General features: G+C 39.4%; 1 protein-coding gene across 1 annotated transcript in view; it reads right to left on the bottom strand.

Annotated features, from left to right (window-relative positions):
* TMEM266 (transmembrane protein 266) overlaps window positions 1–15717 on the bottom strand; it is a 62847-nt gene that overhangs the window by 2698 nt on the left and 44432 nt on the right. The window contains exon 10 of the mRNA XM_075160423.1: window positions 3986–4036. Coding sequence (XP_075016524.1) covers window positions 3986–4036 — 51 coding nt within the window. The remainder of the gene's footprint in view (window positions 1–3985; window positions 4037–15717) is intronic.

Genomic DNA, 15717 nt, shown 5'->3' with positions numbered 1-15717 from the left:
ATTTATGGGATATACACATTATATAATAGTTATACCTATACATGAACACCCCCCCCCCCAATTTCTATAATGCTATACACACACCCCTTTAGATACACACCTTTTTTTATATCTAGCTCTCTATGTATATAACAGGGATGGATATAGATGGATTATATATCTATAAATAACACCATATACCTGTATGTGTGTGTATCTTTCTCTCACACATCCCCTATTTTATATACACATAATTTTTATATATAGATATATCATATAGATATGGGGAATGTGTTTGTGTGTATAAGCAGCCCCATATATAATACACTATACACACATATGTACACACAGACATTTGATATATATGCCCCCATATATAATATAGTCCCCCTTTAAATACATATACTTATCCATCTTTAAATAGAACACACATATAAGCGCATGCTCTCACTCTCACATGTATACCTACCTTTATATATAAATATATATATATTTTGCACTATATGTGTGTGTATATAGGGAGATATAATTTTTTTTAAAAAAATACATTATACCTATATGTGAACACCGCCCCCCCCAATCCACCCCTTTATTTATACAGCTTTTAAATTATATATACACTTACCTTCTTTTTACCGCTTTCCAAGTATATTATGGGGATATATATAGAGGGATGTCCATCCCCTTTATTTATACAGCTTTTAAATTATAGATACACTCACCTTTTTTTTTTTTTTTTTTTTTTTTTTTACAGATTTCCAAGTATATTATGGGGATGTATATAGAGGGATGTACATCTATATATAATATCATATATCTATATATGTGTGGACACACATATTATATATAATACATAGGTGTATTGAAACAGTCTCACACACACACCCATTTTTATATACACATAATCTTTATATAGCGATTTATCCATGTAGATATGGGGAATATATGTGTCTGTGTGTGTGTGTGTATATATATGTGCCCCATATGTAATACATTATACCTATACATGTACAGACATTTTTAATAGATATATATACACACACACACACATCTAGTACATAGCCCCCCCCCCTTAAATATATATAATTATCTATCTTTAAATAGAATACATGCGCTTGCTCTCTCACACAACCACCCCCATTTTATATACACATAATCTTTATATAGAGATTTATCTATATAGATACAGGGAATATATGTGTGTGTGTATATATCTGTCCCATATAGAGTACATAATGTATATATAAAGGTAAGCATTATATATAAATATATATGTCTATCTCACTGTGTGTGTATATACATGGGGAATGCATATATAGGGATATACATATATAATACATTATACTGTACATGAACACACACACAAAATTGTATGTATAAATGTATATACACAGTCACTCACACCTCCCCCTCCTTTTCATCTATCTTTTTAAACATACATACACCTATGTATAGATTCATACATCTTTATATATAGCCATGTATATAATGTGGATGTACACAAATAAAATATATACAAATAAAAATAATATTGTATATATATGTGTATGCACATACATATTTTTAGATATATGTCTTTCACACACATGTATACAGATTTTATATATACATATCTTTATATATACATTTATCCATATTTATAGAGAGAATGTCTGTGTGTATCCCCATTTATAATATATTATACCTATATATGTACACACATTTAATATCTATTATATATAATACATAATATATATGTGTATATATACACTCATGTATTTCCTAATATATAATATATAAACTATATATGTATATATATAGGCTCTCACGTACCCACCCACATATATATATCTTTAAATATATTTATACATATATAAAATACCTATGTAGCTATACATAGGTATTTATCTGTCTTTATATCTGTCTGCATACACATACACGTAAATAGATTTATATACACACACACATATATAGGGGGATGTATACGGATATACTAATATATAAAATACCGATATATGTATATACACACAAACACACACACAGTTTATATATAAAATATATACATAATACAGATTATACATAATAATACATAACATAGATTAAAAAGATAAGATATATGTACAAAGTCTCTCTCACATACCTCCTTTTAAAATCTATATAATTATCTATTTTTAAATAAAATATATACACGCATACTCATATACATACACACATACCTTTTTTTTCCCCCTCTCTCTCTCTGTGTATATACAGGGAATTTATATATAGGGATATGGATATATAGTACATTATACCTATACATGATACACACAGAGAGATATATCCATATTATATGCAATACATATTATACATATTAAAAATGTCACACACATTTTTTATATATATTACATAATAAATATAAAAATGTATATACACAGGTTCTTTCACACATATCTATATCTAACTTTATATATAAATATGTATTTATATCCCCCCATGTATATATATGGGGATAGACATACACAACACATTATACCTATATATGTATACATATATATGTGTATATGTATACACACACATACTTTATACGTACTGTAGAATACATCTAAAATTTGTAAGTATAGTCACACACACCTTTTAATAAATGTTTATTTTATATAACAACATATCTATGTATATGCAGTTATACACACCCCACCCTTTATGTATCTTTATATAGACTTACATATGTATACACACGCATCTTTACATATAAATATATATATCCATGTGTATACATATTTAATATATGTATTTCGATAACATATCTATGTATATATACACAGACACTGCCTCACACACATCTTTATATGTATATAAAGACATATACACATATCTTTTTATATATGTATATACACAGTCACACACATACCTTTATATGTATATAAATCATCTCATATATATGGGGATGTATGTTTGGAGATACATATATGAGACACTGTACACATACATGTATAAACATATGTACATATTTTTACTTATGTCTTTTTATATATATGTATGTGTATCTGAGGGACATATATATAGATAATAGATTTATATGCATACACATATATACACACATTTTATATCTATAATATAACATGTATGTATATACACAGACACATCCTTATATAGATATATGTATCTTTTTATATATGTCTATATTTCACCAAGTGTATATATACTATATATAGGGATATGTATATGGGGTATATGCATATAATACATTATACATGTGCACACACATATACCTATCTTCTATATTGTATGTACCTGTATATGCAGACACACACATCTTTTTTTTTATATATCCCTGCGTATATATGGGGATGTACATATATACACACACACACTTTTTAAAATATATATGTGAAATTCTATATACGTGGGGGGGTACACCCCCACCCGCCCAGCCCTGCTCACCACGACGTTCCAGAGCGCGCCTGTTCAGCAGCGGCAGCTCTGTGCCCGGCTGCCCGCGCCCCGCCGCCCGCCGCCGCGGGCTGGGCTGACCCGCAGAGCCGGGCCTGCCCGGCCCCACCGCGGGCGCAGAGCCTCCTGCCGGCGGGACGCCTGCCGGGGACGTCCATTTGGAGCCCGGCCTCAGGTCACCGGCCGGGCCTGCCACGGAGGTTCCCCACCATTCAGTTTAACCTTTCTGAAAGGTTCCAGCAGGGTGCTGGGCTAAGCTAACGCCCCACTGCTGCTCTCTTCGTTTATTTTGCCCACGCTCTTCATTCTCAGGTCGATTTGAACCGCTCTGCAGACCGCACAGCCTAGCTAGGGGGAATTAACCTCTCCCAGATCTCCAAACTATCATGAGTGTCTTCAGCAGGAGCAACTTGGGGCCCTTCAACCTTTCGAGAATTATTATTTTGCTACAAACTTCCATGGAGCAAACCCAGAGATGCCATGGTGGCTTTCATTTCCGGGACGGATCTACATCATTGTTCAGTCTCACCTGGTTTACAGCACACAGTGTAATGCAAAAATGCAGTTCACATTTACATTTTCAAGCAGAACTTACCACTGCTAGGCTCATTGCGGTACCGACTGATGTAATTATTCATGTCATCCTCTGAAAGAACAAAAAGGCAGCCATTAGAAGACGATTTGTTTGATTAAATGGTTGAAACTCTGCCCTGTGAAAGGCTCTCCTCTGCCCTGTATGCCCAGAGCACCACCCTTTGGGTGTTTTTAGGCCAGAAGACCAGGTGTGATTTGGCAACATACAACACCCCCCATCCACCCCGTGGCTGCAGCCAAAATAGGGATTATCATTTGTTGCAGCTCTTTATGGCCCCAGCCTGGGAATGAGGCATTCTGCGTTCCAAAGAAAACGTGCTCCGTGATCTTTCCAGAGACTGCCGCAGGGCTGACCGGTTCCCCAGGCCCATCTCCTCGCGGCTTGTAAAGATAAGCGTAACGCCGGCGCCTTCTGGTCCGCAGGGCCTCCCCTCCTGCCTACGGCACAAGGATAAAGCTCGCGTTTATCTTGGCAGGCTGAACTGAGGGCACCAGCACAGACAGACCTACTTCTGCTGTGCAGTTACATCACCGAGTTACCTCTTCCACAGTTACCCTTCAGAAAGGGAGGCACTGCGTACCCTTGTGACCTCAGCTGCCTTCTCGCTCACGTTAACGTTAGTCTCTCCCTGGCGAGACCCAGCGCTCCTCGGAGAGCCCAGCACCCTGCTCCCTACCAGTCTGCGGCCATCCCCTTATTCTGCTAAGGACTTCTCCAGGTAGGGGCCCTGGGACGGCAGGTTTTATTTCTCCTGTAAGGATACTTCTATTTTCTTTCAATGTTTTTTTTCACACGGCCCAACACTGCTCCTCATTTTCATTTGCAATCCCCTCCTGAGACCTATGCTGAACGGCAATGACGTAACCATTGCTCCTGAGCGGCTTCCCTGTGTTTCTGCACTCTCTTTCCTTTTAGTATTTTTAGTTTTAACTTGTTCCTGTGAAACACAGTTGACTTAAAAAAAAGAGGAAACGATATCCTGTATGTTTCCAGAAGAATGGCTAGAACTTCCCCTGTTCTACCTTGGATGACATGGCCAATAAAAGCCACACGATGAGTTTACCAAAACAAGTGGAAACGCCTCTCCAGCTCAGCACAAGCGCTGCTGTGGGAAACAAAAAACAGAGCCAGACAAGCCAGCTCTCTAGCAGTTGTAAATCCATGTAGTTTTAATATGGAAATCCCTACTTCTAAAATAATGTCTTCTTTTATTCATTCAGAATGAATAAAGAGTTATTTTGTTGCATATTACATATACATAATATTAACATCACATTACCTATTGGCTTAAAATATTCTATAAAGATTTTTGCAAGTCAAGGGTGTAGTACTACACTTGTAGTACATACATGAGAGCTACACCTGAACTTCAATAACGGTAAGATAAAAATGAAGACATGACCACAAAAGGGAAAGCAGCTATATTGCATATACAGATTTTAGATGCTGCAGATGACAGTGGGATTTCCTGTTACCTTACAGAAAAGCAGAACATTTTCCAGTTTCTGAAAAAGAAAATAATGAACTCCTCCTGTTGCAATTCTGAGCAGAACGCAAATATTGCTGCTAAGAAAACAGTATCGGCAATCCAGGAAGAATTTCAAGCTTACAAGCAACCTGACCTGCCCAATTTGCGGTGTATCGTCTGCTCTAAAAGCATTCTCTCCTTTTAAGTGCTCTTTTTGATACCATGTTTCAGAAAACCATGCTCATCCCTTTGAGCCAGATTTCCTTCATCCCCCTGGGTCTCTGTGGCTACAGTCCTGCCTTTTCACAGCACATTGCGGTTTGCAGGTGAAAGAAACAGATGTTTTCTGGGGAACACTTTCTCCACACAACAAGACCCAAACCACTAAGCACTCTGTACCTGAAATAGCTGCACTCATAAGAAGGCAATCTAACCTGACACTGAAAGGCAACATGGTTGTTTTCCTGGTTTCATTGGATCTTAAAAGCTTTTTTGGCCCTTGTTGATCTTTAAATGCCTGCAGTCAGAGGTGTGCTTTGTGCTAATGTCTGAGTTTAAAAAAGAGGCCTCAGAGTAGCTCAAGGCAATGCTGCTGAATTAGGAATACATTGCAAGGCTTTTCAGCTATCTGCTACTAAAATACACTTCGTTTCAATCATGCATAATTTATACACTAAATGCCACCAAACCTGCCAGCCTGTATAGATACAGGTTCTCGTTCAGGCATGGAACCTTCAGCTACAGTCAGAAAATTCCTGCATATCTGTATTTCTGGTAATGCGCTTTCATCATATGTAACTTAGGGTCTAATTCTAAGCAGAGAAATGAGGAAAACAGAACTACACTTTGGCCTGGACGAGGGCATGTTCTGCATGTGGGGGTCGCCCCTCCTCATCACCTGGCAAAAGCACACGGCCACACTGTGTGCAATGAATGGGGGACTGGGGCGCTCTCGTTTCTTTTGGCTCTTATTAAAGTCTGCCCCAAACGCCAAGATGCTTTCCACTGAAGACAGAAAACAACTTGGAAAAGTTATTCATCTGCTTTTCAAGTCTTATGGCAAGGCTCAAATCAAGTCGTCTTCAGAATTGCATACGTTTACTGTCCTGGCCATCTGTCTATCAACTAGCAGAATGTACCAGGGCACTATTTTCAAACCGATCAGTTGCTTTCAAACCAATTTAGCGAAGAGATATAGACTACTCTTTATATCAGCAAAGGCCAATGCCAAACAGGAAATCCTGTAGTGCACGCACTCAGATCCCCTTGAGTGGTGAGGAAAATCACAGATTGTCCTGGCTGTGTGTTACCACTTGCACACAAAATTGAGAGCGCTGCCTCGCTGCCTACTTTCATGTTATTATGTGATGGCCTTACTAACATCATTTTTTTACATTGCTTATCTATCTATAAATAAAATATATATGTATAAATATATACACCCGTGCATGTAAAATATAAAATACATATATATATTTTTACCTCGAATAGTTTCTTATGAATAAAAAACAATAGAGAGTAATGGAATAACAACAACAGAATAAATATTTCAACAACAGATTAAGTTTCTGAATGATTACATTAAAACAAACTGACAATTAACAAACTCATCTTAGTCATATGGGAGTCTCAGCTGCTTTGGGCATAAAAGGCTATAAACAATTCCAGTTATCTCTCATTATATTCTACATTGCTGAAAGCAAGGAGTTTAAAAAAAATGCCACAAATATACAACTGAAAGCAACTATTTGTGCATATAAAACATATACACAAATAAAAAGTACAGTACTGCACATTACTATGGAACACTGCTTAAGTACTTTATGGTGATTTACAACGAGGTGAAGTCCCCACTGCTCAGTGTGTGCAGTCAAATGGGACCAGGAGTACAACTACATCTGCAGCTGGTGGCGTGTAGGAAGTTCATATGAGTAAGTAGGGGAGACCAGCTTTCACAGGAGGGGTAGATTGCTTATATTATTTAAATTCTACATAGCGTTTTCTGCTGTCAGTGTATTTTAGTTTCAGCTCCAGAAAGGGAGTTGTCTTAAGAAATACTTCATTCTTCATAGCTTCCCTGGGTTTTTAAAACATTTTTTTTTCTTATTTCTGCCACCTTGGAATTTTCAGGATCCAGAAGACTTAATTTTCCTCCTTTCCTAGAAATAAACACATCTTTTCAAATACAGAGCAACGTTACCTGCACTTCCTTTTCCAGAAGAGAAACTTCCTATTTAAAAGTCCTTAGCCGTAACTATGCCCAAATGGTATTTATAGTAAATTAAGGAACTGGCAGTAAGCACAAAGAAAAAGCATCTCCCTCTTATTTTCCGTGGAAATGGCAACCTTAGGAAAATGTCTACGGATGGTGATTGCGATCCTCTTGCTAGATGCACCAGGAGGAATCATAGAATCATTTGAGTTGGAAAAGACCTTTAAGATCATTGAGTCCAACCATAAACCTAACACTGCCAAGTCCACCACTAACCCATGTCCCTAAGTGCCATGTCTACACGTAATGAATGAAAGCCTTTACCCCCAGGTGATGAAGATCCAATAGTTGTGAGTTGAGAAGGTAGAATGGGAAGAGTGAGGCAGCTCTTCCCCACGTGAAAACCCATCTTAACCTGTGGCGAGCAAGGACGGTTCTACAATCTTCCCTGGAAAGCGAGAGCGATGGGAAGCAGTAAGATATGCAGCAGCACTGTGGAGGAATTCAGCTGAGAGAAGGTTTTGTGGGCAGGAGAAGGAATGAGCAGAAACAGGCTCTTCTCTATGGTCCGTGAGCATTATTTGCTCAAGTAGCGTGGGGTGTGAATGACTGCCAAAATAGCATGACAAAATGAGACACCTGGAACTGCTTCACTACAAGTGGAAGACGGCAGCTATATAACTGTAAGAGGTGAGGCAGCAGAGTAACGTGGGACCACAAACAGACAGCAGGGCTGACTCCAACAGGATCAGGACTTTTCACTAGACAGAAGGGAATGTCTGGTTGGGAAGGTTGCTCAGACTCCTGCCTATCTCGCATAAAAACAAAACAGCCTTCCCTGACACTGTAACCAACCACTTCTGTGAGCCTGTAAGCCAAATCCAGGGGAAAAAAGTCTCATCTCTTAGCCTGCTACCCAAATCCGTGTTATTGAAAAAACGTGCGGTTCTTGGTCAGGATCTGTCTGACAGCTACTGGATTTTGTCTGATGAAGGTTTTCAAATTATCTGCCTGTTCTTTTGCTGCAAGATTCAGAACATACGCTAAAATGATTCAGGGAGTAATAAACTATTTAGAGTACAGTCCCATATAATCTCATCTGACCCAAGAGACAACATTGCAATCTCTCCCTTCTGGCCCTATAAAAACCTAATAAATTCGGTGAAACACATAAATTGACATTCCACCCAAGGCAGATCTCTCTTTTAGTTCCATAATCCCTCAACAGTGACCTTTAATTGTTTCATCAATAACTTTAGTGAATGAGTTTGCAAAATCCCTGCATACAATAAATACCATTTGCATGTCTTTTAGATTAGAGGCCTTAAAAAAGGAATTTCTTCTGAAATATTTCATTATTAAAGTATTTTACTTCATATTTTTATTGCCATTGATTGTACTGCCTTCTGTCTCTCAAAGCTGAATTTTCTGAACTGGAAGGTTATTTTTTCTGCTGTGTAGCCTCCCACTGAGGATGTGAGTCCTTAGAGTAGAGTAATGTCTTACCCGGACTTTCCTCCAGAAAGCAATCTTTACTAGGAGGTTTCTAGAGAAGCAGATCTTTCATCTCCATGTTATCTGACACCAGGTAGTGGTCTAAAGTACCACTACCACTTTAGACGCATTTGGAAAGAAAAGTAGGATAAAATACACTTTGCAATAAAAACCACTAAGATACACTCTGAGCAGGGAGGTTTTTCAAGGCACAAGTTATAAGATCAAGTTATTGCCCCCTAAACACTTCTAGAAATAAGAACAGCGATGACAGCTACACTGCTCTGACACTAGCCAGTAACACTGCCCCAACCTGACTTTGTACAAAAAGAACATAGCTGTAGTATGACACTGCAGTACAGTAAGAAAGGACAACAGAATGTACATAAAGAACATCTGTAGGTGTTTCTGAGAGCAGACTGGCAATCCACAGGGGAAAATTCCCTAATGAAGCTGTAACTTTCCTAGGGAGTTTTCCCCTGCTATACAATCTCTGGCATTCTAGATCTGTCTGACCTTGGCCATCTGAATTTCACCATCACCAAATTCTCAGCCAGACCTAACCTCCTCTTCCCAGCAGTCCAGTATAGCTCACTGCTCAATTGTAAATTCATTTATTAAGGCATACGCACGCTCCCTAGGCTGTGCTGTACTGTCTAGTTCACCGTTCTGGTCTTGGGCAAGATGACCTGAGCAGAGTTTTTTCCCCTTTGCTTCGCTGGCCCTAGAAGGTCTCTCCCCCTTTCCCTCTAGCAACATGGCAAGTTTGGGCCAAGAGGAAACATGAACAGCCAGCTGGCACTTTCCAGGAGACGTCCCCTGCTTTTCAAATGAAGGCAGATTGCTGCATTAGTGCAAGCTGCGGTACTCACACAACTGTTCCATTCACACGGATATCCAGTCCCTGCAGAGGTTGGAAGCCTGAGCATGTGGATAATCCACCTTGAGAGGAACTGTCAAAGTTAGCTTGCACAGAAAACAGAGCAACAGAGTCAGCCTGGTTCTAAGTAAGAAATCAACCTGAGATGGAAGTCCTTGTGCAGCAGGAAATCCTGGGATATGGAACAGGCTCTGCTATCAGCAGATACTGCTGGGACAGAAAACCAAAATCCTTAACTGACAACAAATTGGGTGGGTTTGGCCCTCACTTTAGCAGATCGTGCTGCAAAGTTGAGCATGGCTGAGATGCAAGACTTCTGTGTGTCAGCATGGCAGGTGGCTTTGGGTAGAGGATGGCCTGGGGAACCTCTCAATGCTCTTTCCAACCTTGTCCTCTATGAATATGGATCAGTAGATCCACATCTGAGTTGGCTTGTAACTGTCAGCCTGAAGCAAATACAGAGGAACTTGGGTCTGTCTCTGCAAAATAGCCACATTTGTTGAGTCTAGAAAAACAAAGGTTGAGAAAGAATATGGCTACCAACAAAACAATAATTTGCTGGGTAAACATCAGGGAAAGAGAAGAATAATTTAAGCAAAAGGATTCAAGAACAAATTGTTATAAACTGGCAACGAATAAATGTAGACTGAGAATTAGGAAAAGATTTCTAATAATTTAGAAAAGTGAGATGCTGGAACATGTTATAATGGCGGCAGAGGGCAAAATACATCACTGCTGTCACATGGAGCACGATCTGTTTATGAAAGGGGTTATTATGGAAGGGGCTGCATGCTTAGACAGTGGAAAACATTCCAGTTCTGTGTGCCTTTACCTGTCAGCAATATCTTCACACCTCTGCACATTAATGATGGGAGACAACTTCAACCTCACATACGTGACTGTACGCTCACCACTTCTGGAAGTGAAAAGTTTCTACCCCACCCACTTGGTGAGTATGAAATTCAAGAGCCTAACTTCACTAACTACACACACATTTATGTAAGTGTTGCTTAAGGTTTAATTCCTTTGATTCCTGCCTGGATGATCAGTGCACAGAGAACCACAAAGCCTGAAAGAGGCACCTACAGAGAAGCCAAATCCTCACTCTTCCATGGATACATGGAGTTTAACTAGGAAGTGGAGTGCACTTAAGATATAACCATTTCCAGGAGTAGGCTTCAAAGTAGATACATTTCAACATTTGAAAATAACCATAAACTATTTTTTATCTATTGTTCTGCAGTAACAGGGCTCTCTTAGAGCACTAACAGATGATCACCAAAGGAACTGGCTTAGAGTCTAAAAGTGTTCAACCAGCTCAGACTGCCTTGCAAGGAACAACTGACAAAATCCTTTCCAGTGCCCTGCTTTGCCTTCTCAGACAGCTTATGAATAGTCTTAAGGGAAGCTCTCTGAAGCTCCAGAATTTTCACATTCCCCTCCCAACATCCTACTTTCTTCACTTACAAAATAGTGGGTACCTAAGGGGAGAGCAAGCTTTACTTTTCTCCAAGCATGATTATAAATTGCAGCAATCCCCCAAAGCAAAAGACTTACTGCTAACCCCATAAAAATGGAAATTTGACTCAGAATAGCTAAAATAAGCTTTCTGCGATACGAAGTAACAGAGCTGGGATCCGGTTCTTGCTCAAAGGAATAGAAGGGTGGCATATTAATCTTAAACTATGGCACTACTGTAGAATTTCAAAAACTGAAATGATATATGCAGGAAAATGAGGAATTTCCACTAGGGACTGTAATTCATGTATTATGGGAGAGATTAAAGAATAATAAATTTTGGAAGGAAGTATTAATAGCTATATGGGGCACTGTGAACCTGGCATTCCCTGAAGCCCGGAACTTTGTATACCAAACACTAAAAATGATTTGTGCAGGAGCAGAAAACATTAGATGTTATTCTGACCATGACCGGTTACATACTGTACAAAGTAAGAACTCAGCAAGAGAAAAAACTTCCTTTATAATTTAGAGATGAACAGATAGGATAATATTTGCCATTATGTCAAATGGTAACCATCTCTGCGAAGAAGAAAGGGGATGACAGCACTTAGGATATTTCCCTTGCTCTTAGAGAAAGGCTGACCACAATGGTCCCGAAAATCATTAGCGATGCTGCTGTGCATTCACATGCAACAGCTTTCACCCTAAGCTCTTTACAAACTGAGGCAGAGAAGCTAAGTAAAGTGCTCACAGTGCAGCAAATGTCACAGCTTTGCCCTAGGTTTATAGCTTCTAGAATCCTGCCCTTCTCTTGAGTCCACCACCTTTCCTGGTGTTGATAATGGCACCCTTAGACTTGCATGCTGAAGCCTGTGTTTTAGCTTTCATGTTTGTCCACTCTGAAGATCAATTTTTCAGCAAGACAAATAAAACCTCCATTCAAAGCAAGTTAAAGGTGAAAAATTTCCTGCTTCTTAGCCAAATTAATTAGAAAATACCATATATCCATACATTTTCTACTCTGTTAGGAGGTCTCTTGGTGAACTACTCTGCGGAGACAGAAGCACGTGAGGCAGCAACCAGCTCATTATTCAGAGAATTAGCACGGGACTGACCAAGCCACAAACAGCTTACAGCTGTACTGCCTCAAGAAATGGTCCTTCAAGAAGAGGCATGAAGTATTAGCTGGGGAGTTACAGGACACTTTCAGAGCCCATTGACCATTTGACTAGAGCTCTTACCTCTCCCAGTCTCGTACCAGCAATTAAGGCTCTTCAGATAAAAAGAGAAAGAGGTCAGCAGAAAGAAAAGCTGGGTGAAAATATGGACTGAAGGCTACCAAATCAGCCAGCACATACAGTACTCTCCTGGTGCAGGCCACAGTGTGTGTCTTTACACAAATTCCCTGAGGTGCTGTGTGTGCCATGTGATGCTGGGGTTACCCGTCTTACTTTACTGAATGCTGTAGTAAATGGTTGCACAAAATCCAGTGTAAATACCAGAGTACAAGCTACAGCTGCCCCTGAGGAGCTTTAACTTATGCACTATCCCATAAAACTCCCAGGTAGGGAAATGAGTCTGAATGCTTTTTTATTCCATAACCCCTTCGTGGTAAAGTATTCTGCGCTGAATGTTTCCATTGTTCAATATAGACGGAGGAAATAAGATTAGCTTGAGATGGAATATCCCATTTTCTCATGCAGCATGTTCTCTAGCCAACTCAAGCTTGCTGGTTTGGCAGAATTCAGGACTCTGAAGACGGTGATTTTTTTGAAGGCTGACAAAGTTAAGTTTGGCATAAACACACGCATTCCATGCCATACCCTACCTTCAGGTGTTATACATAGGGCTAATGTTCTGCCAGAGCATCAGAAAACAGCACATCAGAGCCTGTTTTGCCTAACAGCTGAATTGTGGCTTTGAACTGTAGCTTTTCTTTTAACAGTATTAACAACCTGGTCCCTTATTTCTCCTCCAACTAGTCAGTGTAATAGGCAACTGCAGATACTTTTCAAAGCTCACAAATGCCATATGGCACACAGAATGATTAACTGCAGTCATCACACTGGAATCTTTAAGGAAGAAAAACACAGCTTAGAGAAAACAATTCCTAATGCGGTCTGACACAGAAGGTAACTTGCAAAACATAACCCTTAACCCAAAAGTCAGGATTTAAAACACTGGTGGCTTACAGTTCCAGGCAGAGCAAGTGGTGTGGAAAGCCCTAAAGATAGCACAGCCAGTGTAACCACAGCATGTGTGAAGTGGGAGGATACAGAAATGACCTACACGAAGCATCTTAACATCGTCTGTGCTCTGCAGAGCCAGGTCTCAGGAGTATTTTACGTGCCTGAGCAGTTGGGGAGATCCTACACCAACCAGATATATCCCTTCCACACTGTGCAAATGGAGGCACCTTCAGCTGAAGACATGCTCCTCTTCCATCTGACATACCACATTCAGATTTTGCTGATATATGTGTTGGTCAGACTGGCCATGGTGTAGAGGAAGAAAATGCTGGCAGCATGCCAAAGTGATAATGGTGAAAGCTGCTGCAGCAACAGCCAGCATATTACTGGTAGTGCAAGTTGGCGCTGGGAGAGCTGGAGAAGAAAGACCCAGTTGAGGTGGGGAGGGAGAGGAACCAGGCAGGGCTGGCTCATGAACTTTCTTACCCAGGGGTAACTGCCTTCTCTAGCTGTTAATTGAGGTTTTGAAGTCCTGTAGCTTACACAGAAGCAATCTCCAAGACAGCATTGCTAGTGCAGGATTCAAAGCCTTGGTAGCTTACTACTTCTTTCCTTTGCAAAATAATCCAGGAAATTACATGCAAAATCCTCTGCCTCAATGACTGTTACCTGGATTGTGAACTAAAGCACTGAATGTTACTGCTGGGCTTGTGGTTTCTCATGCAATCTCAACTCGGTCCCCTTGTCGGTAGTCCACCATGATGACAGACTATCACGGATAGGTGTCCCTTGCTATAAGACCAAAGGAAATGTTTTCTGTCCAACTCCTGCCTCATTCAACATAAAGGACAATTGTTTAAATGCAGTCATCCAAATCTAGCTTCTAAGGACAAGCACTCAAAATAATGCTTCTACAAAGGCTTTGTATGTAATACATGATACAATGCACAAAAAATACTTCCTCCTGTATTTTTAGATGACTTCTGGGAATCAGAAATGAATTCCGTATACTCAGTATGAATGTTTAAATATAACATAACTACACCTTACCTGATATGTAAAGTAATGCATGTTTTCTTATTTGCTGAATGTCTTTTTTCAGTGAAAAGCATGAATCTCTCTAATCATGTAACCTAACCGAATGCAGAAATCAATCCTGCAGACTGTGTGTCTACTTTGTTGTATGTGTGGCCAGATTTTACAGGGAGAAACAAATAATGAGTACTTGTGTTAACTTGGATGATGGAATGAATACCTTCGACAGAAGAATTTTTAGATGAATCTCCACAGCACTAAAATTTCAGCAAACCTCCTTATAATGTGCACAACACTCTCCAGTTCCAAATGTAACCCTCAAGGAACACATGCATAAATTATAATCTATCCACTGGGGAAACCTCTGAAATCCTACAAAAAAGGGGGAAATGCATTTTAGGGGGCAGTCTACTCAACTGCCTGCTTTTAAATACAATTTCAAATCAGGAATAATTAATGGCTGAATTGTGGTTAGCACTTAGATACTACAAAGAGGAAAAAACAAAAACAATTTCTACATGCTTTCATTACTGTGTAGAGAATGGAAAGGATTATCATTTGAAAACGTCAGGTGAGCTTTTTCTCTTAAACCTTTTGATTAAAGTACTTCTGTGCCTTGAAAACTAAGGAATTTGACCAAAATAAACATACCATGCAAACCTCTAATTCAGATATATTCACATACTGGTCATTTACTAAAATAATCAAGCTAAGATGTCCAACAAAGACTAACATATCACTAAGGTAGAAAATGTTGTCTCCTTTGGAATATTATGTTAAATGTTACTGAGATCAGGACACGTTCTGCACTCCATTGTAAGGGTTGGGGGATCATAGCAAAAAGAGCCATGTCTTTTCCAAAAATACTTCTGGTCTAGCACTTGTGTGATAAAAATGGATCCAAGTAAATAGAACTGTTGATATTCCCCTGAACCACACACCTGCCCAACAGACAGCTCACAGACGACGGACTGCTCTTCACCATAGTCGCGT

This window comes from Calonectris borealis, chromosome 11, assembly GCF_964195595.1.
Source record: "Calonectris borealis chromosome 11, bCalBor7.hap1.2, whole genome shotgun sequence".
NCBI classification, from domain to species: domain Eukaryota; kingdom Metazoa; phylum Chordata; class Aves; order Procellariiformes; family Procellariidae; genus Calonectris; species Calonectris borealis.
Note: the sequence above shows the minus strand (reverse complement) of the source record. Positions and strands in the feature narration are given on the sequence as shown.